A 27,041-nucleotide genomic window follows, 5' to 3' on the forward strand; every position below is an offset into this window, starting at 1 on the left:
ATCACAGAACAATTAATAGAAAACAATCTCTTAACTAATAGCAGTCTTCCAATCTGAATGGATAGAGAAAAATAGTATTTCGAGAAATTCAGTAGAAACCAAAGTCCACAAAGTCCTTTTTGTATTCAAATTACTCTCATCACCATGTGTTTGCCCTTTCATGACTCAAATGCATGGTATTTTGAACCACAAATTTGTTGGTCTGATCTCTTGTTCTTGCCCAATTCAGTTGCTGAAATATTTTGCCAATTTATCTAGACATAAAAAGAACTTTAGCTGAGCTAGCTGGAGGGGTAAATTTATGTTATTGTCTGTTCTTTGTCCTTTTTATTTTATTTAATCGCAATGCCCCGCAAAATAATGGATGTATGTTTTTCTTTCCTAAGATTCCTGTTTTAAGATCATAATACATCTTACTATAATTGTTTCTGCTGATTGTAACTAAATTTTTTTTGCACCATCCTGACCGTTGAATATAATTGCATTGTCATCTCTCCATTTCCAGTTATTGCATGCAGATTCTTCGGTTGGAGCTTCCAGAGAACTGGGTTTGCGAATCATGTGTACAGGGCAATGACTTGATTTCTCCAAAATCTGCTGGGAAGGAAGACACGTTAAGATCCTCCCCAAGTCCCAGAAGAATTCGTGATGTTTCAGGGTGGCAAGCTCATTCTAGAAGGCAAAATCCTATTAAGATTTCCAAAGTTAAGCCACTTTCATACGAAGAAGTCATTAGGCTACGATCAGGAACCGAAAAGATGAGACCTCCTTTGCAAAGTACTTCCAGATCCAAACCTGGTCAATTGCCTTCAGGACTTGTGAAGCCTCCTATGCGTGACAGGACCTGCAAGATGAAGAGCATCTCAGAGATAAATCAGCAAGCATATCTAATTCTAGAAGATCAGAAAGGTGATAAATCTTTTAAACTCTTCTTAAAGTTATCTTATAATCGCTAGTATGCTGAAAATGGAAAGGGGATAGAGGCGTGCATATCTCTCATACTGGCTGCAGCATTTGGATTATGTGCTCCCCTGATCTTTTGAGGTGTCTCACTATGTTCACTTTTTAAAATAAGCCGACTGTTATAACAACTAAGGTACTAATTTTATTATAGTGCTGATTGCAAAACTAATAAGGGATGGGAGAGTGCAGTTAGGATCTCTAAATGCTTTGGAGAGATATATTAGATTTTATGTTTTTATTTTGTCCTATCTTGGGCCATATCATTTAAGTCGTATGCCATCATATTTTTCCTAATTATCTCCACCCATGTTATTTTTGGTCTTTCTTTTCCCCTAACACTACTACCTATGTTGATCAAGTCATTCTTTCTAACTGTAGTAGGTTCTTTATTATTTTATCTTCAACAAGTTCTACTTTAACCTTCTATCCTATTTGATCATTTCAAATTTCATTCTTTTCTCCCCACACATCCATGTCAGCATCCTCTTTTGTCATGCTCAATTTATGAACATGTTGTTTTTTAACCGTCCAGCATCCTCTATATGGATGATTTAGTAGGAAGTGAAAGTTTTTTGTTTTCGGATATAATCTTACTGGTGCAATTGTTGCCCTTATATGCCTTTCTCAGAACCAAAGGCTCCTGCCACTCAAAATTCAAAGGAATATGGTTCCAATGATCATCTAGTAGCTGCAACCCTGCCTTCTAAGGAAGTCAAACCATCAAAACTCAGTTTACAGAAAGGTACAAATAAAACATTACACGCGTCTTTAATATCATTATTAACACATTGTCTTCCATAACATTGGTACATGCAGGTTAAAAATTTTACTTACTTAGTAGCTTAACTTATATATGCTATTTCTTTTTCATTTTTAAATGATCTTTCTTAGAATTTTCTAATAAAGGTAATGGATTAGATCAATGCAGTATGATCTTTACATCATTTTATATAGATAGTAGTATATGATGGTCTTTACATATTGGTTTAAAAAAATTTCAGATGCACTAGTATAAGATGCTCCCTACATCATTATATAACTTTGGTAATGGATTTTATCTGTGCAATGCTTATGATATTTTATCTCAATTATAGAAACAAAGACCTTAGTAGCTTCTGGAAAGGAGCAAGTATGGAAGAAGCAACCAATGGATGTCTTGGTTCCAGCAATAGATAAAACGTCTAATAGGAAGATAAAGGACTCACTCGCAGTTCCAACAGGGAGGCACTTTTCACCTATTTCCAGTCCAGGCAAGGGTTATAGCTTGAAACTGATTTGTAGTTTCTAACTTTCTAGGCGTTCAATTATTTCCTAGCAAGTTAAGAACATCTTCCCATAAAATTAAAATGTAGCATAGTTGTGACTGTGGTTGGTATTTCAATTGCCTGACTAATTGTTGAACCTACATTACTTTAGGTAGTAACACTCCTGTTGTTGCTGAACATAAGCATTCAGATGGCGAAGTAAGAGACCTCCTGAATATTTGTCCTAGTCTCAATCTATATCGTTCGTATCTTCCTGCTCTACAGGTTACTTGGAAGTGAGTAGCTTATCCATTTAAGATGTTATACATTGCATATTCTTTCATGAGTGCATATTATTTGATTTGAATACCAAGCTTATTTAGAGTGAATATATTGTTTGGTATTAAGCTGATCAGAGTGAATGTTGTTTATTGATATGACATTTAATATTGTATGTCTATTGATTAAGTGCTCAAAAAAGATTAATTGATTTGTCTTTCTTTAGGGGAGACTTCATCATTCGTGATGAAGCTGCACCTATTAGTGGGTTCCAGGCACAACCCCCATGTAGAGTCCATCAGAAAGCATTTGAATTTTCACAGAATTTGCCTTCCATCCTTCATGTTGATATGCTTCCTCGATCCCCTATTTGGGCTGATCTCTTCCAAGATGAATGTCCTATTCAAGAAGTTGCTCTTTACTTTCTCCCTGCTGATAACATTGATGGGTCTGTTTTGGCTTCTAATTTTATGTCTTAATTTTTGTCTGAATTTTCTGATATCTGGAAACATGTTGTTTTACAACTATGATAACTTTTTTTTTTTTTTTGGTTCTGTTGATTTGTAGATCAAGAGATAACCTTGCTCACTTGTTTGAGGAAATGGAGACCAAAGAATTAATGTTGAAAAGTTGCATTGATGGTGTGGAGTTGCTAATATTTACTTCTAGACAGCTGCATTTTGGCGCACAGAGTGAGCTTTTTTTCCCTTATAAATTTCCAATCTCTCTCTCTCTCTCCACATAATATTATATATCTGTGCTTTCATAACTTGGAACTTTGTTTTTGCAGAAGCTGTACTATCAAGTTCAAAAACACAAAACTTCTTATGGGGAGTCTTTCGTCCTACAAACAAATGTCAAGCCCATCACAAGGAAATTGACAATATGGAAGTTGACATGGAAATTGACATGGTTGGTGGAATCTGGAAAGATGATGGGAAGCTTTGAGTTAACTTGAAAGAGATCACTGAAACAACATCCTCAGGGACAAGACGAGAGATAACCACAGTACACAGCTAATATCTAACAAATACACAAACATAGATCAAAGAAAAAACAGAGACTCTTTTCAGCTCCATTACTTCCAAAATACAGAAATTTGTAAAGCCCATGTTTGCTCATTCTCTTTCCAGAAATGGAGAAGGCAACTATTTTTGTTCACAAAATCAAGTTACACTTTGTCCCCATGGATGGTTAGCTATAGTGAAAAATTAATGACAAATACTAGTTAATCATATCCAGTAGTTCACTTATGGGCAACGAAATAAGGCTTGCTTGTCTGTTTCCATTGTGAATTTATGATGTTTCTTTGTTTTTTTGTTTTAATTTTTAATGTTCCATATTATACAATAGTGGAAGGAAAACAGCTTTAACAGGAGGAGGCAATGGCTTACATACAAGAAGCTTCTACAAAAGCATTGTGATGTTTTGTTTTTATTCCTCAAAATGCTTAATGAAGAGCTGAGGTCAAGACAATCTCTTCCACAACAGAATACAGAATTAGAGAGAGGAATTGGACAAGGACCCATCTAAAACTATGGGCATAGACAACCATGACAGAGTTTAGAGGCTGCCCAATTAACTTGAATACCTTAGTTTCTAAAAGTTGTGCAGCTACGTTTTGATTCTCCTTTATGTTACTAAACTTGCACCATATGAAAACCATCAACGTCAAAGGATTAAACAAGATTTTACATAAACAACCAACGAAAGACACCACAATAATTTTCGATTTATAAAGATTATATATAAATGTTCCAACCCACACCATGCTCAAATGGCAATTTTGTTAAACTAGCTAGGTCTTCCAAGTTCTCCCCGATCAGTGAATTTTTTTCCACAATGAGAATGTTACACTATAATTAATTAGCACCGGTAAACAAAATAATATTCCTTTTCACGCCATAATGCATGCTTTACTTTATGGAGTAAGTCTTTCACGGAGTGTCCAACCTCATGAAATCACGTGCTTTTGAACAAAAATATACTTTTTTTTTTAATTACATAGGATTCATGCGATCGAACTTAACTTTATTTATCATAATCTTAACTCATTATTTCACTTATTTTGATCACCACTTAAACTTACTAAAAACACTCTTAAAAAAAATTCTTAATTTTAGATTTTCAATTAAATCCAAAAGGCAATAAAATTCAGAAAAAAAAAAAATGTTTTCAGATAAAACCTTTTATCCACAAGAACTTGAATGAAGAAATTATTTCATCTCTTGATTAATGATAGACACCAAACTCCCCAGATCCAAACATAAAAAATTTGTTTCACATGAAATTAAGGGTATAGATCTAAGAGTAGAAGCCATGATTAAACAAGCTTAGAAATTTTTTGGGGAAAAAGAAAATAAGAAAGGTGAACTATTCAGTCTATTCTATTCTGCAACCATTTTGTTTTTTTTCTTCTTTTCATTAGCTGTATTAGTTTTTAGCCGTTAGATCTGCACATTAATTGTGTCAAGCTCAGAAAACCCAAGCAGAGAAACATAGCAGAGGATCCCTGTCCTAGACGCCAAAAATATGTACAAAACGACAGGCAAAACCCAAAACCCCCACACACCTGACACCACCTTTCCATTTTGCATTCGTCAAAAATACATGCCCATACTACAATACCCATTTTTCAAAGCTTAAAGAAAACACACACTCACACCACAATACCCATTTTTCAAAGCTTAAAGAATCATGGAAGGTTCGAGAGGGAATGACAAGGTTAGAAAGAAATTGTTTACTGTTAGATTATATGGCCGGGTCAGCATTATTTCTTGTTTTTTGGTAAATGGTTGATTTTAATCTGATAATGAAAACCTTCTTGTTCTTTTGGGGCTGGTTTAGCTACGTCGTTGATTGTGAAAAAGTGTTCATTTTTCTTTGACTGTATACTGTACTGGTTGTTTTATGGTATGAGTTCCTATTTTGTATGCATGCCAAGAAAGGCCATACACAAAACCCCCCACACACGTGACACCACCTTTCCATTTTGCTTTCTTCAAAAACACACGCCCACACCACAATACCCATTTTTCAAAGCTTAAAGAATAATGCAAGGTTCGAGAGGGAATGACAAGGTTAGAAAGAAAACGTCTGGTTTTTATTGTTAAATTATTTGGGTCAGCATTATTTCTTGGTTTTTTTTTTTTTGTAAATGGTTGATTTTAATCTGATCATGAAAACCCACTTTCTTGTTCTTTGGGGCTGGTTTAGCTACGTGGTTGATTGTGAAAAAGTGTTCATTTTTCTTTGGCTGTATATTGTACTGGTTATTAATTTTATGGTATGGGTTCCTATGTTGTATGCCAAGAAAGGCCATACACAAAACCCCCCCACACCTGACACCACCTTTCCATTTTGCTTTCTTCAAAAACACACGCCCACACCACAATACCCATTTTTCAAAGCTTAAAGAATCATGCAAGGTTCGAGAGGGAATGACAAGGTAATTAGAAAGAAAACGTCTGGTTTTTCCTGTTAAATTATTTGGGTCAGCTTTATTTCTTGGTTTTTTTTTTGTAAATGGTTGATTTTAATCTGATCATGAAAACCCACTTTCTTGTTCTTTGGGGCTGGTTTAGCTACGTGGTTGATTGTGAAAAAGTGTGTTTAGCTACGTGGTTGATTGTGAAAAAGTGTTCATTTTTCTTTGGCTGTATATTGTACCGGTTGTTTTATGGTATGGGTTCCTATTTTTTATGCCAAGAATCTGGGGTAGGCCATTCTTTATTCCTTTAACTCATTACAATATTTAATGGGTGCATTTATTGATTACACAGTTGATTTTATATATATAAATATGTATATTCCTTTTCTGCAAAAGCACATGGTAGCTTAAATTTTTGTATATTCCTTATTCGTTACAATATTTAATGGGTGCATTGTGCCTCTGTTTCTGGTGACAAATTTGCTTAAATTTTTGTTTAATTTCTCTGCCATTCATCTATTTTACATGGTTTTTTGTGTTTTGGATAAAATTTCCTTTTGTTCCTAGAGGGTGCTACCTGTTGATGGATCCCTCTTAGTAATCATGTGATTATGCAAGTCTTAATTGAAATCCAAAGTCATGAAAATTAATTTTTTTCAACCATTGAATGGTTCTTGACAGCGTGTATGTAGCAGTTATGAGTATATTGGACCGAATACAATTTTGCCAATGCACCAACTTGTGAAACTGTATAGAACATGAATGAAAATAAAGAAAATATAAGTGAAGACCTTTGGAAATTAAGACCCTTTTCACTCTTTGATTAATTACACGCTCCACCTTGTTTTTTTTCCTAGTCAGACTCCTATGACCTAGTTATCTTATCCCTTATTTTCCTGTTTTCTTCTTCTCACTTACCTAAGTTGTAATTCTGTCCTTATTTTATTTACAGATTTACAGGTATAGGTGTAATTCTTCTTATTTACCTAAGTTGTAACTCTGAGCTTGAGTTTATACTTTACAATAGGTGTCTCATACTAAAATTTTATCCCAAACAAGACAAATGGTTAGATTAATAAATTTGGTTGAAGTTGGGCTATGTTGCTTCCTTACACTCCCCAGTCCCCACCCTTTCAATATTTCTAAATAACATGGTTGCTATTCAAAGAAGCAGTGCCTTGTTAAGCATGTGTAGTGTTGGACTAGTTCAATAAATGTTGTTATACACACTTTGAACTAATTTAAATTTTTTTGTATTGAAGACTTGGTACATAAAGAGAAAAAATTTAGATAGCTCGATCTAGTGCAAATTGGTAGAAGATCAATGTGCATATGCTGCTCTGTTGCATATGCATCTTGTCTGGTATTCATGTAATGTGTCTACTGTTGTTCTAGAGTTTCAGCACATTTGTAGACTTTTCCTCTATCAAGATTTGATATGATTTGTTTGCTTTGGGTAATTAATCTCTTGTTAGATAGAACCAATTCGAATCCCCTACAATCTTCAATGTCGGAAAAAGAATTTTAATGTGCATATACATACACAAACACACACAACTTTTCCAATGCACTAACTTGTAAAACTTTATAAAAAGAACATGAATGAAGGTGACCTATCAAGACGAAAATTAGAGAAAATAGTTATCTTATCCATTATTTTCCTCTTTTCTTCTTCTTGATCACTAACCTAAGTTGTAATTCTAATACAACTGTAATTCTGCCCTTATTTTATTTACAGATTTACAGATATATCCAGTTACAACCTTGCTCGATATGGTGATGAGGAAGCTTTTCTAAAGCTTCACTCTGAGCTTGATTGTTTATGCTGTACAATGTAGGTGTCTTACTTATTGGACTAGTTAGATACATGTTATAAAATAAATGTCTAGAGCACTGTCCTGTACTTGCTTCTACTAATTGACAATGATGATGATCATCAGAAGTGTTGATTTTCCTTTTAATGTGATCTCTTTTGCTTTTCAGGCACCCTGTGATAAATGCAATCTTGTTGCTCCTGAAGAAAAGAGTGCAATTTGCGGTAAATGCAAAAAACGGGAGCATTTGTATATCTCTCTCTGTCTCTCCGTCTCTCTCTCTAATTAATCTTTACATTTCCAGGTCATGCATGCAGAATCCTCCTCAAGATCCAGAGAATTGGCTTTGTGAAAACTGTTCAGCTTCTTTCAAAAGTTATGGGACAGGTAAAAGTATCCAAATTCAAACGATTTCATTTGAAGATGTCGAGAAGGACGATCTACAAGTTGAAGTGAATAAATCGGGGAAAACATCTTGGAAGCTGCCAGCCATATGCCAGGATAGTAAGAGGGATTCTTCAGGAGGGAATCTTCCTATGTCTCGCAACAGCAGCAGGAAGGAAAGAATGTCAAAGCCTTTTCTGTCATTGTCAACATTGTCAATCTTCAAGAGGAAAGACTCTTCTAGTCTTAAATCTTCAGGAGTGAGTCCTCCTCTACCTGGCAAGAAGAAAAGCATCTCAAAGCAAGAATCTCAAATATTAAAAGGTGATAAATCTTCTAAACTATTCTTAAAAATTTGTCTTGTGTGCATATCACTCATACTGGTTATAACATTTGGATTATGTGCTCCGCTGAGATTGTTGGAGAAGATTTCTGTAGGACATGGCAACTAAACTTTGTAGGGCTTGCCTTTGTTCAGAGTTTTTTTTTTTTTGGCCACACCTTTGTTCAGAGTTGATTGCTCGAAAACTTAATTAGTGTAAGCTTAGTTAGGTCAACTTGAAATCATGTCTTTTTACATCAAAATATTTGGAGAAGAATCATAGTAAATTGTGTTGACCTCACATTTATGTTTTTTTTATGAGATATATATTGTATCACTTTTTATCCTCAATTCAATGGGAAACTAGATAGAAATTTGTGGTTCCTCTTACTCCTTTCTCGATTTAGGTTGTTTAGAGTTGATCTTTTGAGGGCTTTCTGACTTTGTTAACTTTTTTAATATATAATTTGACAATTGAAACTACATTGTTTTGTTTTTAGTCTAAGGTTCTTATTTTATTATGGTACTGATTGGATGGATGTTATGTGTGCAATGCTTATGATCTTTGATCTCAATAGTGGGGAAAAGGACTTTACAAAGCTATGGAAAAGATTATGATCGGGAAAAGAAGCAACCATTGTATGACTCCTCTAAGAGGATGAAGACTGGCACGGAAAAGGGTATTTCCATTCCAGGCAAGGGTTATAACTTGAAATTGAATTGTTTGTTTTATGGCATTTTAAATTCTTTCTTTCTTTCTTATGAAGTTTATAACATCTTCCTGAAAATGTTGAACTGTAGTACGCATAGTTGTGATTGTGGTTGGTAATTTAATTGCCTTAATAAATGTTGAACCTATATTACTCTAGGTAGTAAGACTGCTGAACATAAGCATTCAGATGCTGAAGAAAGAGACCTCCTCCATGCTTTTTCAAGTCTATATCTACATTGTTCGCATCGTCCTGCTAACCGTGCTACTTGGAAGTGGGTAACTTGACTATTTAAGATATTAATATTGCATACTCTTTTATAATTTCGTAAACTTGTTTATTAATTTGAATACCAAGCATAATTAGAGTGAATATATTCTTTAGCATTAAGTTGTTCAGAAAGAAGTTACTTGATAATATGTGATTTTTGTTTTTTTAACTTAATCATTTGGTGATTTCACCTTCGCATTCTCTATTTCTTTGTTGATGTTCCGAATGCAGTGTTTTGTCCTGGCTGCTATATGAGAACTCTGGAGTTACATGTATAATAAACTCCTGTGTCAAATTTTCAAACATGTGTGATATATGACTCTCTTTTTATCTATCCATCTTCATCTTTGATAATGTTATATTAGCATATAAAGGCATACTGTCTATGGCATTTAATATTGTATTTTCATTGATAAGTTTCTTTGATTCTTTCTTTAGGGGAGACGTCGTGGTTCACTTTGAGACAAATGTTGCTGACTACTGTGGAGGGCTTGTGGCACGATTTACGGGCAAAGTCCATTGTGAGACATACAATTTCTCACAAATATTGGATTCCCGCATTCACCTGCATACACTTGAACGACCAGCTTTTTGGGATGATCTATTCCAAGAGGATGATGAAGAAGTTGCACTGTATTTTCTCTGTAAGGATGTGAAGAGGTATGCTTTAGCTTCCTAAGTTCATGATTTTGTTTTATATATATCTATGTATTTTCTCTGTAAGGATGTTAAGAGGTATGTTTTAGCTTCCTAAGTTCATGATTTTCGTGTATATATATCAATAAGAATAAAAAAGAATATTGTTCATTTGTAGGTTAACAAAGTACCAAAAACTGTTAGATCTCCTGGATGAGAAAGATTTATTGTTGATAAGCTCCATTGAAGAAGATGTCCAGTTGTTGCTTTTCTCATCTAGATTGCTTCATCCAGATGCAAAGAGTGAGATTCTCTCTCTCTCTCTCTCTCTCTCTCTCTCTCTCTCACAGACTCTCTCTTAATTTATGTCTTCTTACTCTCACTATGTTTCTGCAGAAGCTGTCTTACAATATGAGAAAGGAAAAGAATTGGCCACTTCAAACGGAATAGACTTCTTATGTGGAGTGTTTCTTGTTGGTGCGAAGAGGGTGGGAGTGCACAGTTAGATCTGCTAAAGAGTTTTAATACTATAGTTATCTTCTGTTTTGATAAATTTGTTGCTAAAGAGTATTAATTCTATAGTTGCCTTCTGTTTTGATAAATTGGTTGCTATAGGTTTAGACGTTTCTACAAAAATATACTGATCAACACTCGAGGTAGAGGGAGCTGCATGTTGTTATTCCCTTTATCTATTTCTATCTTTTTGGATTTGTGCATTTTGTTGAACCAATTTTGACACTTCTTAGATGTTACTGTTTCTATTTCAAGTTATTGGTTTGGTGGATTCTGGTCTGCTTTTGGCTGCAACAATGCCTAAAAGCAATTACTTGCCCATGTACTGGGATTTCATCTCCAACAAAAAGAAAACCCAAAATAAATTTGATTCTGGTCATTATGAGTGAAAGGTGAATGATTTGATTTGGAGGGTTTTGAATGTAGAACCGTAGAAGCCGGTGTGAGGTTAATTTCAGTTTAGTATAACTCTCATAATTTATTTATGTTATTTATTAATTTTGATATGAGATATAATAACTGATAATTGATGAGGCAAACCTGAAATTAACCCCTCACCCAAATCAAATTTATTCATCAATTATTAGTTTTATCAGATCTCAGATCAAAATTAATAAATAACACGTGGACAAAATTTTGTGGTATAACTCTCATAAGTGGTTATACACTTATACCATGCATGTGGCCATGTTTTGGTTATAAACAATACCTTCTCCTCATTTTTCAATATTTTCTTATTAGATTCTTTTATTTATTAATCTTGTTGTCTACAAAATTTGAATTCGAAGACATTCTCCTACTAAGGGGAGATTTGGTGTCATTATCATTGGCTTCTTATTAGGCTGGTTGATTATATAAGATAGATGTCCAAAGGCTATTTCGACTACCCTCCATTACTGAGTTGGTCACCCTAATATATTTTGGACAAATTTTTCTTATTTTATACTTTCTTGCAAAAAATTATGAAATCACCTAGGCCCATTCGGCAGCATGCCACCAAAATATACTAAAGAGTTCTGCAGTTTACAGCCAAATATAATGACAATATTCGACATAATACTGTCGAATGTTTTTTTTATTTTCATTCGATGGTTACTTACCGAAAACTCCGTTAATGTTCGATAGTTAGGTGCCGAATAACCACAAATATTTGGATAGATAAGTGTCGAATGACTCGACGAATAAAATTGAAATTTTTTATTTTAAAGGTAAAATTGAAATTTAAAAATAGAGTGGTAAACTCAGCAATTTAAGGTGATCGGAATAGCCTGGACCTATTTAATAATTGAGAAAAATTCACTGAAGTACATCATAAATTCATAACCTTCATTTTGGATATAAATATTATTTTGTGTCAATTTATACCCTTAATTTGTGGCAAACTATAGCCTTAAGGGTATAATAGTAAGAGAGACTTAAAGTTTAGTCTATTTTATGAGTCTTTATTAGACTAAGACGAGTAGTGATTTAAGGTTTTTAATCAAGTTTTTTATTTTTCTTATTTAACGGCTTTATGTTAGATTTTAACTCCGAAATTTTGGACAAAATTTCGGAGTTAAAATCAAGTTTTTTATTTTTCTTATTTAACGGCTTTATGTTAGATTCTACAAAGCCCATTCTATACTCCGGGAGGGGAAATACCCTTCAAATATGAGAAGGACTTTATTATAAATTAAAATTTTTTATTATGAATTAAAAAAATTCTTATAAATTAAAAAATTTTATTATAAATTAAAATAATTTTTTATAAATTTTAAAAGACCCTCAATTTTTATCTAAAAAATTATTTTTTTTAAAGGATTCAAACATAATTATCTCTAATAGATATTGTACACGTTAGATAACCAAAATTCATGTCTTTGGGTAATTTTCTCTTTAGGAGGGATGATATAGGGATAAAATTAGGAATGGCGAGTTGAATTCCCTTGATAAACTAGGAAAACCAAAAAGAAGAAGGAATGAGATGGAGAGCCCAGCATCGTTCTATTTGTTTTTATGTTATAAAAAACGACGCTATGCACTTTTAAGCTATTTTGCAGAGCAAAAGAGAATCCATCTCGGTGCTTGTTGCCTTACCCGCCAGCTTTAGCCACCGTTGGAGAGCACCACCAATTTTTATATTTGTAATTTTTCATAGAATATTAGCAGAATGACAAGTTCAAGAAAGACCCAAACGGTAAAAACCCTAAAAGACAATTCTCTTTCACCAACATTCTCGATTCTTTTCATTATCTGCTTCAAATTTATTGTCGTTGTTCAAATTTCAATGTACTCGGTTTCATTGTTCGCTCCAAAATTTTCTACTGTAACGTTCAATTTGTATCACATAGTCAGTGTTGCAAGTGGGTGGTGTGTCTATAACTCTATACATAAGTTATGTACATTTATTTTATACATGGGTTAAGAAATAAGGCTTGCTTGTCTGCTTGCATTGTGAATTTATGATGGTTTTTGTATATTCCATGTTATGTTGTTTTAAGTTTTTTTTTTATTTATTGAACTCAGAGCTTCTTTAGATTGTGAAGAAACTTAGAGAAATGAAAATGCGACAATTTAAGCTTCTTCCTCAAGTAATTTGGCCTAATTCTTACATTTCCTTCATTCATTGTGCAAAAAAATGGTGTCCATATGTATGTCTGTCTTGGGATAAAATAGCAGTTGGTTGGACAATTTTGAGTTTTGTGTTAAATTTGATTTTGGTTGGTCCTAGATATTGGATTATATGCTGATTGGTTGCCCTTGTTGGATGCTATATTCTTATTGAGCTCTTTACAGTACACTTGGTAAAATCCCTTTAAAAGAGGCAGTACTCATTTCTCCTCCAATAATCTACAAATTTATCAAATGACAATTTGAAATACCTCTGTTTTGTGAACATGCTACAGAATGAAAGGAGAAGGAGGAAAATCCCACATTGTTTGTCAATCATTTTCCCTAGCAAGTGGAAAGCGGCAACAGCAGCAGACAGGAAAGCATCTCAAAGAATATTCAGCAAGGTGATAAATCTTTTAACTATTCTTAGAAATTTGTCTTATAGTGGCTAGTATGCCGAAAGTGAAAAGGGGATAAAGGTGTGCGTATCACTCATATTGGTTGTAACATTTGGATTATGTGCTCTTCTGAAAATTTTGAAGATGATTCTGTAAGGGCATGACAACTAAGTTGTATCAGAGTTTATTGCTTGAAAACCTAATTAGTGTAAGCTTAGTTAGGTCAACTGGAAATCATGTCTTTTCACGTCAAAAGATTTCTAGAAGGATCATATTTGATTGTGTTGAGCTCACATTTATGTTTTTCCTAGGAGATATTTGTATTACTTTTGTTCCCTCAGTTCAATTTGAAACCAGATAGAAATTTGTGGTTCCTCTTACTCCTTTCTCTGTTTAAGTTGGCTAGAGTTGATCGTTTCAGGTGTTGCTCACTCTGTTTAACTTTTTTAATATAATCTGACAGTTAAAACCTACACTGTGTTTCTTATTAAAAGAAAAATTATGAATTGCAGTTGTGGTAGAATTCATGTGTGGTTTTTTGTCGTATCTGGTTACTTGTTTTTGTTCAAAATCTTTTGGATGTGTTTGTAGTTTAAGATGGTCTTTATAGAATTTTATAACTTTGGTAAATGGATGTTATGTGTGCAATGGAAAAACATTCACGCACAGTTTCATCTCTTTCCATTCTATGCAAGGGTTGATTTCTTTCCTACCAAGTTAATAACATCTTCCCATAAATTGAATTGTAGCATGCATTGTTGTGATTGTGGTTGGTAATTTAATTGCCTAACTAATTCTTCGACGTACATTACTTTAGGTAGTAACAGTGCTGATGTTGCTGAACGTAAGCATTCAGATGTTGAAGAAACCCTCGTGAATGCTTTTTCGAATCTCGATCTATATTGTTCGCATCGTCCTGCTGCTTGGAAGTGGGTAACTTGTCTATTTAAGATATTAATATTGCATTGTCTTTAATGATTTCGGAAACTTGTTAATTGATTTGAATAGCAAGCATAATTGAATGAATTTATTCTTTGGTATTAAGTTGATCAGAAAGAAGTTACTTGATAATATGCGTGACTTTTGTTTTTCTTTGTTTAATTTAGTTATCTGGTGAGTTCATGTTCCGAATGCATTGAAGTTTAAAACCCTTTTTCAGGCTTTAGATGTATATGGCATTTAATATTGTATTTTCATTGATTAACTGCTGTCAAAAACTTAATTGATGTTTTTCTTTAGGGGAGGCTTCATCATTCATGATTTAGATAAATACTGGGGTGGGTTGCTGGCACAATCTCCTGGTGACACGTACGAATTCTCACTGCCTTCCGACATTGACTTTAACATCCTTGGACGATCCTCTGATTTGGATGATCTGTTCAAAGAGGATGAATTGGCGCTTTATTTTATCCCTGAGAATGATGAGAAGTATGTTTTTGTTTTCTTACTTCATGTTTTTATTTTTATTTTTTTATATATCTTTAAGAATAAAAAAGAATCCTGTTGTTTTGTAGGTCAAAAGGGTACCAACATCTGTTTGATCTCGTGGTTAAGAAGGATGTAATGTTGAAAAGCTGCATGGATGACTTCGAGTTATTGGTTTTTTCATCTGTACTGCTTCATCCAGATGCAAGGAGTGAGATGCTTTCTCTCTCTCTCTCTCTCTCTCTCTCGCTTAATTGATGTCTTCTCACTTCTCATTATGTTTTTGCAGAAGCTGTATTACAAAATGATAAGGGGAAGGATTTGGCAATGTCAGAAAGACGAGAGTTCTTATGTGGAGTGTTTCTGGTGGGTGAGAAGAGAGTGGGAGAGAAGAGTTAGATGTACTTTAGAATTAAACTGGGCATCTGTTTAGTCCCTAGTCTTGAACATTTTGTATACATGCATAGATTTGCATAGATGAGACTTTACATATGTTCCATGTTTCCATTCTGTTTGGTAAAATCTCTTTAAAAGAGGCAGTACCCATTTCTCATCCAATAATCTACAAATTTATCAAATGACAATTTGAAATACGTGTGTTTTGTGAACATGCTACAGAATGTAAGCAAAAGGAGGAAAATCCCATATTGTTTGTCAATCATTTTCCCGAGCAAGTGGAAAGCAAAATCTAGTCTTACACTTATACGTGGCAACAGCAAGAAGCAGGAAAGCATCTCAAAGAATATTCAGCAAGTTTCAAAAGGTGATAAATCTTTTAACTATTTTTAGAAATTTGTCTTATAGTGGCTAGTATGTCGAAGGTGAAAAGGGGATAAAGGTGTGCATATCACTCATATTGGTTGTAACATTTGGATTATGTGCTCTTCTGAAAATTTTGAAGATGATTCTGTAGGGCATGGCAACTAAGTTGTATCAGAGTTTATTGCTCTTGGTTGCCCTTGTTCAGAGTTTATTGCTCGAAAACCTAATTAGTGTAAGCTTAGTTAGGTCAACCGGAAATCATGTCTTTTCACATCAAAAGATTTCTAGAAGAATCATATTTGATTGTGTTGAGCTCACTTTTATGTTTTCTAATGAGATATTTGTTTCACTTTTTTTTTTCCTCAGTTCAATTTGCAGATAGAAATTTGTGGTTCCTCTTACTCCTTTCTTGATTTAGGTGGTCTAGAGTTGATCTTTTGAGGTCCTTCTCACTTTATTTAACTATTTTAATATAATCTGACAGTTAAAATCTACACTATGTGTTTCTTATTAAAAGAAAAATTATAAATTGCAGTTGTGGTAGAATTCATGTGTGGTATTTTGTTGTGTTCAAAATCTTTTGGATGTGTTAGTGTATAAGATAGTCTTTATAGAATTTTATAACTTTGGTTAATGGATGTTATGTGTGCAATGGAAAAGGATTTATGCGCAGTTTTATCTCTTTCCATTCTATGCAAGGGTTAATTTCTTTCCTACCAAGTTAATAACATCTTCCCATAAAACTGAATTGTAGCATGCAGAGTTGTGATTGTGGTTGGTAATTTAATTGCCTAACTAATTCTTCAACCTACATTACTTTAGGTAGTAACAGTGCTGATGTTGCTGAACGTAAGCATTCAGATGTTGAAGAAAGAGACCTCGTGAATGCCTTTTCAAATCTCGATCTATATTGTTCGCATCGTCCTGCTGCTTGGAAGTGGGTAACTTGTCTCTTTAAGATATTAATTTTGCATTTTCTTTTTAATGATTTTGGAAACTTGTTTATTGATTTGAATACCAAGCATAATTGAATGAATATATTCTTTGGTATTAAATTGATCAGAAAGAAGTTACTTGATAATATGTGTTATTATTTTTTTTAATTTAATCATTTGGTGCTTTCACTTGTTGATGTACCGAATGCGTTGTTTTGTCCTGGCTGTTAAATGACAACTTATGGAGTTACATGTATAACAAACTCCTTTGTCAATTTTTCTAACGTGTGTGATATATGACTGTCTCCTTTTATCCATCTATCTCCATCTTTGATAATGTTCTATTAGCATGTAGAGGCATACTATCTAAAAGAATGATTTTCTAGCTACTTATGAGTTTAAAGTTTAAAACCCTTTTTCAGGTCCTTTAGATGTATATGGCATTTAATATTGTATTTTCATTGATTAACTGCTGTCAAAAACTTAATTGATGTTTTTCTTTAGGGGAGGCTTCATCATTCATGATTTAGATAAATACTGGGGTGGGTTGCTGGCACAATCTCCTGGTGACACGTACGAATTCTCACTGCCTTCCGACATTGACTTTAACATCCTTGGACGATCCTCTGATTGGGATGATCTGTTCAAAGAGGATGAATTGGCGCTTTATTTTATCCCTGAGAATGATGAGAAGTATGTTTTTGTTTTCTTACTTCATGTTTTTATTTTTATTTTTTTATATATCTTTAAGAATAAAAAAGAATCATGTTGTTTTGTAGGTCAAAAGGGTACCAACATCTGTTTGATCTCGTGGTTAAGAAGGATGTAATGTTGAAAAGCTGCATGGATGACTTCGAGTTATTGGTTTTTTCATCTGTACTGCTTCATCCAGATGCAAGGAGTGAGATGCTCTCTCTCTCTCTCTCTCTCTCTCTCTCTCTCTCTCTCTCGCTTAATTGATGTCTTCTCACTCTCATTATGTTTTTGCAGAAGCTGTATTACAAAATGATAAGGGGAAGGAATTGGCAAGGTCAGAAAGACGAGAGTTCTTATGTGGAGCGTTTCTGGTTGGAGGGGAAGAGAGTGGGAGAGAAGAGTGAGATATACTTTAGAATTAAACTGGGCATCTGTTGAGTCCCTAGTCTTGAACATTTTGTTTACATGCATAGATTTTCATAGATGAGACTTTACATGTGTTCCATGTATCTGCCGAAAAATTGTCTTACACTCTAACATATATGGATGTTGATGTTACGAGAGTTACAATTACAATTATTAGAATATTGCATATTATTGCATATTCCAATTATTGCATATTATTAGAGTTATTGTACAGTTATTACATTTAATTGCTTGTAATTAGTTTCCTAGGACTGTTTCTTTGTAACAGTTTCTTCACATCACCATATAAATGGTATGTATTCTGTGTAACTTTCTAATCAATAGGAAAATCAATATTCTTCCATATGCTCTGTTCTTCCAAACTTAACAGTTGAATTTACAACTTTATTGGATAGCTAATGAACTCTTTTTTTTAGATATAATGCAGGGATGAGAGTTTGTGAAGGAGTATGAGATTTATTATTTTTTCTTTGGTGTGGAATGAGATTTAATTTTCATGTTTAGTAGACGCACGTATTCAAAATTCTTGTTATATCTTAAAAATTCATACGAATCCTTATCTCATATGCCATTTCAAAATTCTAATTTCTAGTTCAACAGAAGAATGAAAGTCACAACCTCACCGTTTTTCTCCCATAAAACAGGACAAATCATATGGCGTTTTGAACTAATTGGTAATCTAATTAACTGCTAGAGTTTGCAAATTTGTTCACCAAAGTATATTTAATAAATAATGTGATGTTATTTGTACACCCCATTTTCTCTCTTTGCATACTCTTTTTTTACTTTTTTTCATTTCACACCCATTTCAACTTTTAAAAATTAATAATATCTCATAAGTCATAACACACCCTTCCAATTTTCATAATATCTCTCATTTTACAAAATTACTCACCGCAACACACCCATCAACTCAGACAAAAAAAAAAACACCCCATGACTCTGTCTTTGCCTTCTCCATACTTGATGACTGGCTCTTCGATGAATACGAGATAGATTAAATAGAAAATTTAGATAGAAGCAACGCTATTTACAGAGCTTAAGAGAATCCCTCTCGGTGTTTGTTGCCCTAACCCGCCAGCTTTACCCGCCATTGGAGAGCACCAACAATTATTATCATTATTTGTAATATAATATTAGCAGAATGAGAGGTTCAAGAAAGACCCACACAGTAAAAACCCCAAAGACCATTCTCTGTCACCAACATTCTCGATTCTTGTCATTATCTGCTTCAGCTGTGTTTTTGTCACATACTCATATGCATGTCTCTTTCGGATAAGAATAGCAGTTAATTGGACAATTTTGAATTTTTTTTTAAATTTGATTTTGGTTGGTCCTAGATGTTGGGTTATATGCTTATTACTTGCCCTTGCTGGATGAAATTTTCCTATTGAAAGAGTTAGTTCCCAGTTCTCATCCAATAATCAACAAAATGATCAAATGACAATTTGCAATAGCTCTGTTTTATAGTCATGGTTGTTGCTGTGGTTACAAGTTACTGTTTTCACAACCTTTACTAAAAACATCTCTGTCCTTCCAAATCCATTTGCCTATTTAAAGCAGAACTTTAACCTAAGAGCTGAACTTGAATTTAGCTTCATTGTTCATTTCTAAAAGTCCAACCTCCCAATGACACTGGGCTAGCCAGCATGGATAATTTTTGTTTTTTTGTTTTTTGTTTTCATTTTGCAATCTCTTTGTACTTTGCATAGGCTCATTAAATCTACTCCTTAACTAATGGCATCAAGGAACAATATCCCAGCCTGCAGTATCAAAAGCACCAACTCACCTATTTTTTAATTTTCAAAGCCATGAGTTTGAGCAGTACTACTTCTACCAAGAATCTGCAGCCACATGAAACTCAAACCACATGAGTTATATATATATGCCTTAAAATGATTAGTACTGAATGTCAAAGATCCATATGTAGTTTTAATTTATTATTTGTGAGGCATATCTTTTTTTTTTTAACTTAATTATCTGGTGATTTCACCTTCGTATTCTCAATATGATCGACTATCTCCTTTTATCCATCCATGTCCATCTTTGATAATATTCTATTAGCATGTAAAGGCTTACCATCTAAAAGAATGATTTTTCATGCTACTTATGGATTTAAATCTCAAAACCCTTTTTCAGGTCCTTCAGATGTATGTGGCATTTAATATTTTATTTTCATTAATCAGTATTGTCAAAAATTTAATAAATGTTTCTTTAGGGAAGGCTTCATTGTTCATCCTTATCCTGACAATGCTACTACTTTGGTGATCTTGTGGAAGGATCTACAGGCAAAGTTCAATGTGAGACATATCAATTCTCACAAAGATTGGCTTCCGATCGATTTGAATGTGCTTGAGAGATCCTCTGTTTGGCATGGTCTATTCCAAGAGGGTGATGAAGAACTTGCACTGTATTTTCTCCCTAAGGATGTTAAGAGGTATGCTTTGGCTTCCTAAGTTCATGATTTTTTTTTTCAAAATATATCCATAAGAATAAAGTTAGAATATTGTTCATTAGTAGCCAAACAATCTCTCTCTCTCTCTCTCTCTCTCTCTCTCTTAATTGATGTCTGTCAATCTCACTGCATGCAGGAGCTGTCTTACAATATGAGAAAGGAAAAGAGCTAGCAACCTCAAAAGGAATAGACTTCTTATGTGGAATATTTCTATTTGGTCCAAAGAGAGTGTGAGTCTTTCTACAATAATCAACAGGGAGCTGCCTATTGTAGATTGCAAATTAATACAGTGTAGTTAGTACTTTGAAGTGGATCGTGTTGGTCTCTCTCTTCCTTCCAAGCAGATTATCAACTTAAGATCTTTTCTCTATTAGTACCTTGGACAGATGTATATTGCATCACTTGGACAAGGACCATTACTATGACTTTAGAGAACCATGAGAAAGTTTCGAGGCTGCCAAATTATACTTCCATACAACAAAGTTTGGACTCAAATTTTGTTCTGCTAGTATTAATGACTTGAAAATATTCTATATCTTGATAATGGTATATGAAAAATCCTGATTATGGTCCCAATCCAATGCAAGAATGGAAATTCAAAATATATGTTATAAAACTAAGAAAAAAAAAACATTGAAAGAAATAAGCATCTCATTTCTAAAAAATTATTGTGTATACCAAAGCACGGCCACGTTGTATAACCTTTATATTATAACACGTGGAGTAGTTATACCACATAGCCATGTTACGATTATACACAATAATTTTTCCTCATTTTTTTCTCATTAGGCTCTTTTATATATTAGTCTTTTATTGTCCACAAAATTTGAATTCAAGGCATTCTCCTATGGATGTCCTATAGCAACCAAGGGGAGATTTGGTGTCATTATCATTGGCTTCTAATTAGGCTTAATGATTATATGAGATAGATGTCCAAAGTCTCATATTTAATATTTGAAAAAAAATCACCAAAGTACATGACATAAACTTCATTTAGGATATAAATTTTATTTTAGAAAATTAGGATGAACTTCTTCGTCACCTTAAGTTTTTTATTAAACTCGATCTTATATATGTCTTTTTCAGTTTTGATTACACTTTCCAGGTCATTAAATTACATATATTATATATGACTACATGTCATCTTTTTGTACTTTTTCTTTATTTAAATTATGTAATCATTTCCTTATATTTATCTCTTATAATTTGTAAATGATAATTTGATTGGGAGTAGGTATCTAAGGAAAGAGTTTTATTAGGATAAGTAGTGCGTATCGTTTATCAAGAAAATTATCTTCAGGATAATCCTTTTCTTTTCTTTAAATTTCGACGACTTAGGTAGTTTGCTTAAAGTTGTTTTTATTTTTATTTTTTATGTGGTAGTAAATTATAAATTTCATATAGGATTTGAGTTTGAGAGTTAAGGTTTAGAAAATTGCACTCTTAAACTATTTTGCTGAGCAAAAGAGAATCCATCTCGATCGGTGCTTGTTGCCCTACCCGCCAGCTTTAGTTGCCATTAGAGAGCACCAACAATTATATTATTATTATTATCTTTCTATAGAATATTAGCAGAATGAGAGGTTCAAGAAAGACCTGTTGATGTAGTTTGAGAATTAAATCCTAATTCCCACCGTCACGGCGTACAAGCAATAATTCGATGAAAGATAAATAACAAACACAGCCAAGAAAACAGAAAATAATAAACCAACAAGCACACACAATCACACCGAGATTTGTTACGAGGTTCGGCAAAATTCCTGCCTACGTCCCCGGGAGAGATCTCCGTTCTTCACTATGAGAATAATAAGTATTAAGATTACAATTAGACTAAATCACATAACCCAATCCCAAAATCCCTTGTACACCCTTTCACAAAGTGTTTCCCAAAACCCTAGATCTCTCCCCCAAGATTAATTACCTAATCTTGATCTTACCAATTCTAGATTGTGTGCCTCCCAAGAATCCTAAGGACTTGCTCACTCTAATCTGATTCTCTCACGTTTTTCTAAGCCCCTAAGGTCCTATTTATAACCATAGGCCTTATATTACAATCCTAGATAAAGTAGGAAGAAAGTTAACTTTGAGTAGGAAATAAGTTTCCTTTATACACAAGGAAAACCTCAAAACTTGCCCAAAATGAAGTCCAAAACGCACCAGGAATTAATAACCTTCCAACACCTATTTGGACTCCTAACTTCATCCTAGAATACCATGGAAATCCCCCATGAACCAGGAAATCTTCAAATGCGAGCCAAATTAACAACAATCTCCACCTTGGCGAGCATATCATGCAAATTACCTTGCACCAAATACCATTGGCCTTGACCTTGTACCAACTACACATAACCCGAATCAAGAAACTATGGTCCACCCTTGATTCGCACGGCCAATACCTATGTGCAGCTGCATCGTGTAACCAATTACCGGTTAGCACCGAAGAGGGGCCTCGATTCACCCCCTCCTCCAGTAGGATCTCCTTTCTCACCATCGTTTGAACCTTGGAAACATGTCACAACCGTCTCTGCTGTACCCGCAAACGAGACCTTCCTCAAGCGCTTGATTTCTTGTGCATTTCGTTTCCAACCAACCATCGAGGTTTGAGTTCCTATCAAACGATATAAACCACCACACTTCTCTCCCTTCATTAGGACCATGCTTCCATGAGTAATTTTCATGACTCCACCTGCTATCAAAACCAGGTAGCCCTTGGAATCCAACCTACTCAAGGATATCAAATTCCTTTGTAGCTTTGGGACATAAGCGACTCCACCCAAAGTATGCTCCACCCCATTGAACATCTTGATCTTCACCGTTCCAACCCCCATGACGTCAACTTTGGACCCGTCAGGCAAAGAGAAAGATCCTCCCTTTGATTCTTGAAACTTTTCAAAATATTCTTTCCTAGAGCATATATGGTGAGTAGAACCCGAATCCAATATCCAATCACCATGAGAAGAAGTGTTACCTATAGAGACTGTGAGAAGTTCTCCAGATTCATTATAGTCTGCTACCGCTGTAGAGCCATGACCATCCTTCTTATTCCAAGTCGGACAGTCCTTCTTTATGTGTCCCCACTCTTTGCACTTGTAGCACTGCCAGCCTTTACCACTACCCTTTGATCTAGCCTTGCTATCACTAGAACCCTTGGTAGTTTGCCTTCCTCCTTGACCATGAGCAACAAACAAGGAATCTTTATCCTCAACTTTCTTTCTCCTTTCACTAGACAAGAGAGTTGACTCGACCTCCTCCATCTTCAGTGTATCCTTACCATACAAGAAGATATCCACTATGTTGTCATATGTATCAGGAAGTGAGGTTAGAAGTAAGAGGGCTTGATCTTCTTCCTCAATCTTTACCCCAACTCTTTCGAGTTGATTTAGCAGTCCTTTGAACACGTTCATATGATCCATGAGATTTGCACCCGCTTCCATCTTCAGCTTATATATGTCCCGCTTCAGATTCAACTTTGTGGCCATAGACTTCTGAGCTAAATACAGCTTTTCTAGTTTCTTCCACAATTCCGGGGCAGAATCTTCATCTATATTGTTGATAATATTATCAGAAATATAAAGCCGAATCGTGCTCACACACCTGCACTCCAAGTCTTCCCAGTCATCATCTGTCATCTTTGCCGGCTTTCCTTCTTCCTTTCCCTTCAAGGCGCGTGCCAAGCCTTGCGAAACTAGGACATCCTTCACTCTCTTTTGCCATAGAGTAAAGTTACCTCTTCCATCAAATTGCTCCACCTTAAAGGATGAAACACCACTACTTCCCGCTGCCATGACAAACTACCCTCGATCGATAAACACGGAACCACGATCGATGAACACGAAACCTGGCTCTGATACCACTTGTTGATGTAGTTTGAGAATTAAATCCTAATTCCCACCGTCACGGCGTACAAGCAATAATTCGATGAAAGATAAATAACAAACACAGCCAAGAAAACAGAAAATAATAAACCAACAAGCACACACAATCACACCGAGATTTGTTACGAGGTTCGGCAAAATTCCTGCCTACGTCCCCGGGAGAGATCTTCGTTCTTCACTATGAGAATAATAAGTATTAAGATTACAATTGGACTAAATCACATAACCCAATCCCAAAATCCCTTGTACACCCTTTCACAAAGTGTTTCCCAAAACCCTAGATCTCTCCCCCAAGATTAATTACCTAATCTTGATCTCACGAATTCTAGATTGTGTGCCTCCCAAGAATCCTAAGGACTTGCTCACTCTAATCTGATTCTCTCACGTTTTTCTAAGCCCCTAAGGTCCTATTTATAACCATAGGCCTTATATTACAATCCTAGATAAAGTAGGAAGAAAGTTAACTTTGAGTAGGAAATAAGTTTCCTTTATACACAAGGAAAACCTCAAAACTTGCCCAAAATGAAGTCCAAAACGCACCAGGAATTAATAACCTTCCAACACCTATTTGGACTCCTAACTTCATCCTAGAATACCATGGAAATCCCCCATGAACCAGGAAATCTTCAAATGCGAGCCAAATTAACAACAAGACCCAAACGGTAAAAACCCTAAAAGACCATTCTCTTTCACCAACATTATTTGTATTGTTAATTTATGAAAGTTTTTGTATATTTCATGTTATGTTGTTATTAAGTTTTTACTTTTATTTTTATTGAACTCAGAGCTTATTTATTTAATTGCTGTATTGTGTTGTGGCTGATTATGCACACATTTTCCATTTAGATTCTTTTAAAGATCAATTCATCATATTTGTTTGTCTTTAATTTCCAAAACCCCCCTCCCCCACCCTTTTTTTCTGACGTGTTGCTCAATTATAATGTAAATGTGGAATATGGTCTCTATATATAAATGCCTCGAGTAACTCTCTAAGTGCCTTAATTGAGCTCGATCTTTAGATTGTGAAGAAACTTAGAGCTAGAGAAAGGAAAATGCTACAATTTAGGCTTCTTCCTCAAATAATTTGGCCTACTTGGTACATTTCCTTGGTTCATTGTGTCAAAAAAATGTTCTCCATATGTATGTCTCTCTCGCAATAAAAATAGCAGTTGATTGGACAATTTTGATTTTTGTTTTGAATTTGATTTTGGTTGGTCTTAGATATTGGATTATATATATGCTTATTGCTTGCCCTTGTTGGATCGATGCTATATTCTTATTGAGCTCGATCCCTTTAAAAGAGGCAGTACGTACGTACCTATTTCTCATCCAATAATCTCTACAATTTTATCAAATGACTTTGAAATACGTCTGTTTTGTGAACATGCTACAGAATGAAAGCAAAAGGAGGAAAATACCAGGCGTGGAAAGCAAGTGGAAAGCAAATCCTAGGCGTGGCAACACTTGCAGGAAGAGAAGCATCTCAGATATTATTGACCAAGTTATGAAAGGTGATGGATCTTTTTTACCATTCTTTGAAATTTGTCTTATAGTGGCTAGTATGCCGAAAGTGAAAACGGGATATATAAAGCTAGCTAGGTGTGCATATCACTCATATTGGTTCTAACATTTGGATTATGTGCTCGATCTTCTGAAATTTTTGAAGATGATTCTGTAGGGCATGGCAACTAAGTTGTATATATATATATATAAGAGTCTTAGTACGAATCATATTTGATTGTACGTGTTGTATGAGATATTTGTATCACTTTTGTTTCCTCAGTTATGCGAAACTAGATAGAAATTTGTGGTTCCAACTATGTATTTAGGGTCAGCCCTTCTATTTAGTCAAGGTATTTTAGGGATGTTCCTTTTGGTGGAACTCATCTTGATTAGAGAGGAGCTATTGGGTGATATAAATAAATTATAATATGTTCTTTTGTTGGATGACAGTGAGTACCATTCTGATTTTTATGGACCTCGATCTCATCCACCCTTCTTGTAATAAATCAATTTAATTTGTAACTATGTGTTTCTTATTCAAAGAAAAACTATAAATTGTAGTTATATATGGTAGAATTCATGTGTGGTATTTTGTCATACCTAGTTACCTATTTTTGGTTCAAAATCGTTTGGATGTGTTAGTAGTATAATTAAGATGGTCTTTATAGAATTTTAAACTTTGGTAAATGAATGTTATGTGTGCAATGGAAAAGGATTTACGCACAGTTTCATTTCTTTCCATTCCAGGCAAGGGTTGATTTCTGTCCTAGCTAGTAAGTTCATAAAAAATTTCCATAAAATTGAATTGTAGTTGTGATTGTGGTTGGTAATTTAATTGTCTTACTAATTCTTGAACCTACCTTACTTTAGATAGAAACAGTGCTGTTGTTGCTCATGAACGTAAGCATTCGGATACTGAAGAAAGAGACCAAGTGAATGCTTTTTGGAATCTCGACCTACCTTGCTCGCATTGTCCTGCTCCACCTGCTGCTTGGAAGTGGGTAACTTGTCTATTTAAGTTATTAGATCGAATTGCATATATATTCTCTCTTGAATATGCATGGAAATTGTTTATTGATTTGAATACCAATTAAGTATAATTAGAGTGAATATATATATTCTTTGGTATTAAGTTGATCAAAAAGAAGTTATATAATTGATTGTATGTGTTATTTTTGTTTTGTTTTAACGTAATCACCTAGTGATTTCACCTTCACATCCATATATATATATATATCCATCTTTGATTATAGCATGTAAAGGCAAGAAGAATTAATGATCTTCCTAGCTATTTTCATCGTTCTTGATTCTGCTTCATTTGGTCGATATTTTGGTGGGTTGCTTGCAAAATCTCCAGGAAGCGATTTCTCACAACAATTGCCTCCTGAGATTCACATGTATACGCTTGA

General features: G+C 34.3%; 1 protein-coding gene and 1 pseudogene across 1 annotated transcript; both read left to right on the forward strand.

Annotated features, from left to right (window-relative positions):
- The window catches only part of LOC147275046 (uncharacterized), a 4,541-nt pseudogene extending 1,107 nt beyond the window's left edge, over positions 1-3,434 (forward strand).
- A 9,107-nt stretch (positions 3,435-12,541) lies between these two features.
- Positions 12,542-17,926, forward strand: LOC147275047 (uncharacterized). The gene is made up of 11 exons (XM_086228103.1): positions 12,542-12,741; positions 13,451-13,561; positions 14,373-14,484; positions 14,795-14,983; positions 15,070-15,191; positions 15,270-15,346; positions 15,599-15,743; positions 16,565-16,679; positions 17,182-17,370; positions 17,457-17,578; positions 17,668-17,926. The coding sequence occupies exons 5-11, from the start codon at positions 15,119-15,121 to the stop codon at positions 17,775-17,777; spliced, it is 831 nt and encodes a 276-aa protein (XP_086084229.1). The 5' UTR covers positions 12,542-12,741; positions 13,451-13,561; positions 14,373-14,484; positions 14,795-14,983; positions 15,070-15,118; the 3' UTR covers positions 17,778-17,926.
- Positions 17,927-27,041: the final 9,115 nt, after the last annotated feature.

Source organism: Dryas octopetala, chromosome 9, assembly GCF_963921425.1.
Source record: "Dryas octopetala chromosome 9, drDryOcto1.1, whole genome shotgun sequence".
Taxonomy (NCBI): Eukaryota; Viridiplantae; Streptophyta; class Magnoliopsida; order Rosales; family Rosaceae; genus Dryas; species Dryas octopetala.

What these genes read in the sequence shown, in the direction of transcription:
- LOC147275047 (XM_086228103.1), top strand. Translation starts at nt 15,119, where the DNA reads ATGTTGAAAAGCTGCATGGATGACTTCGAGTTATTGGTTTTTTCATCT. An exon ending in CATCGTCCTGCTGCTTGGAA is followed by an intron (nt 16,680 to 17,181) that starts GTGGGTAACTTG and finishes GTTTTTCTTTAG; the next exon opens with GGGAGGCTTCATCATTCATG. An exon ending in GCTTCATCCAGATGCAAGGA is followed by an intron (nt 17,579 to 17,667) that starts GTGAGATGCTCT and finishes ATGTTTTTGCAG; the next exon opens with AAGCTGTATTACAAAATGAT.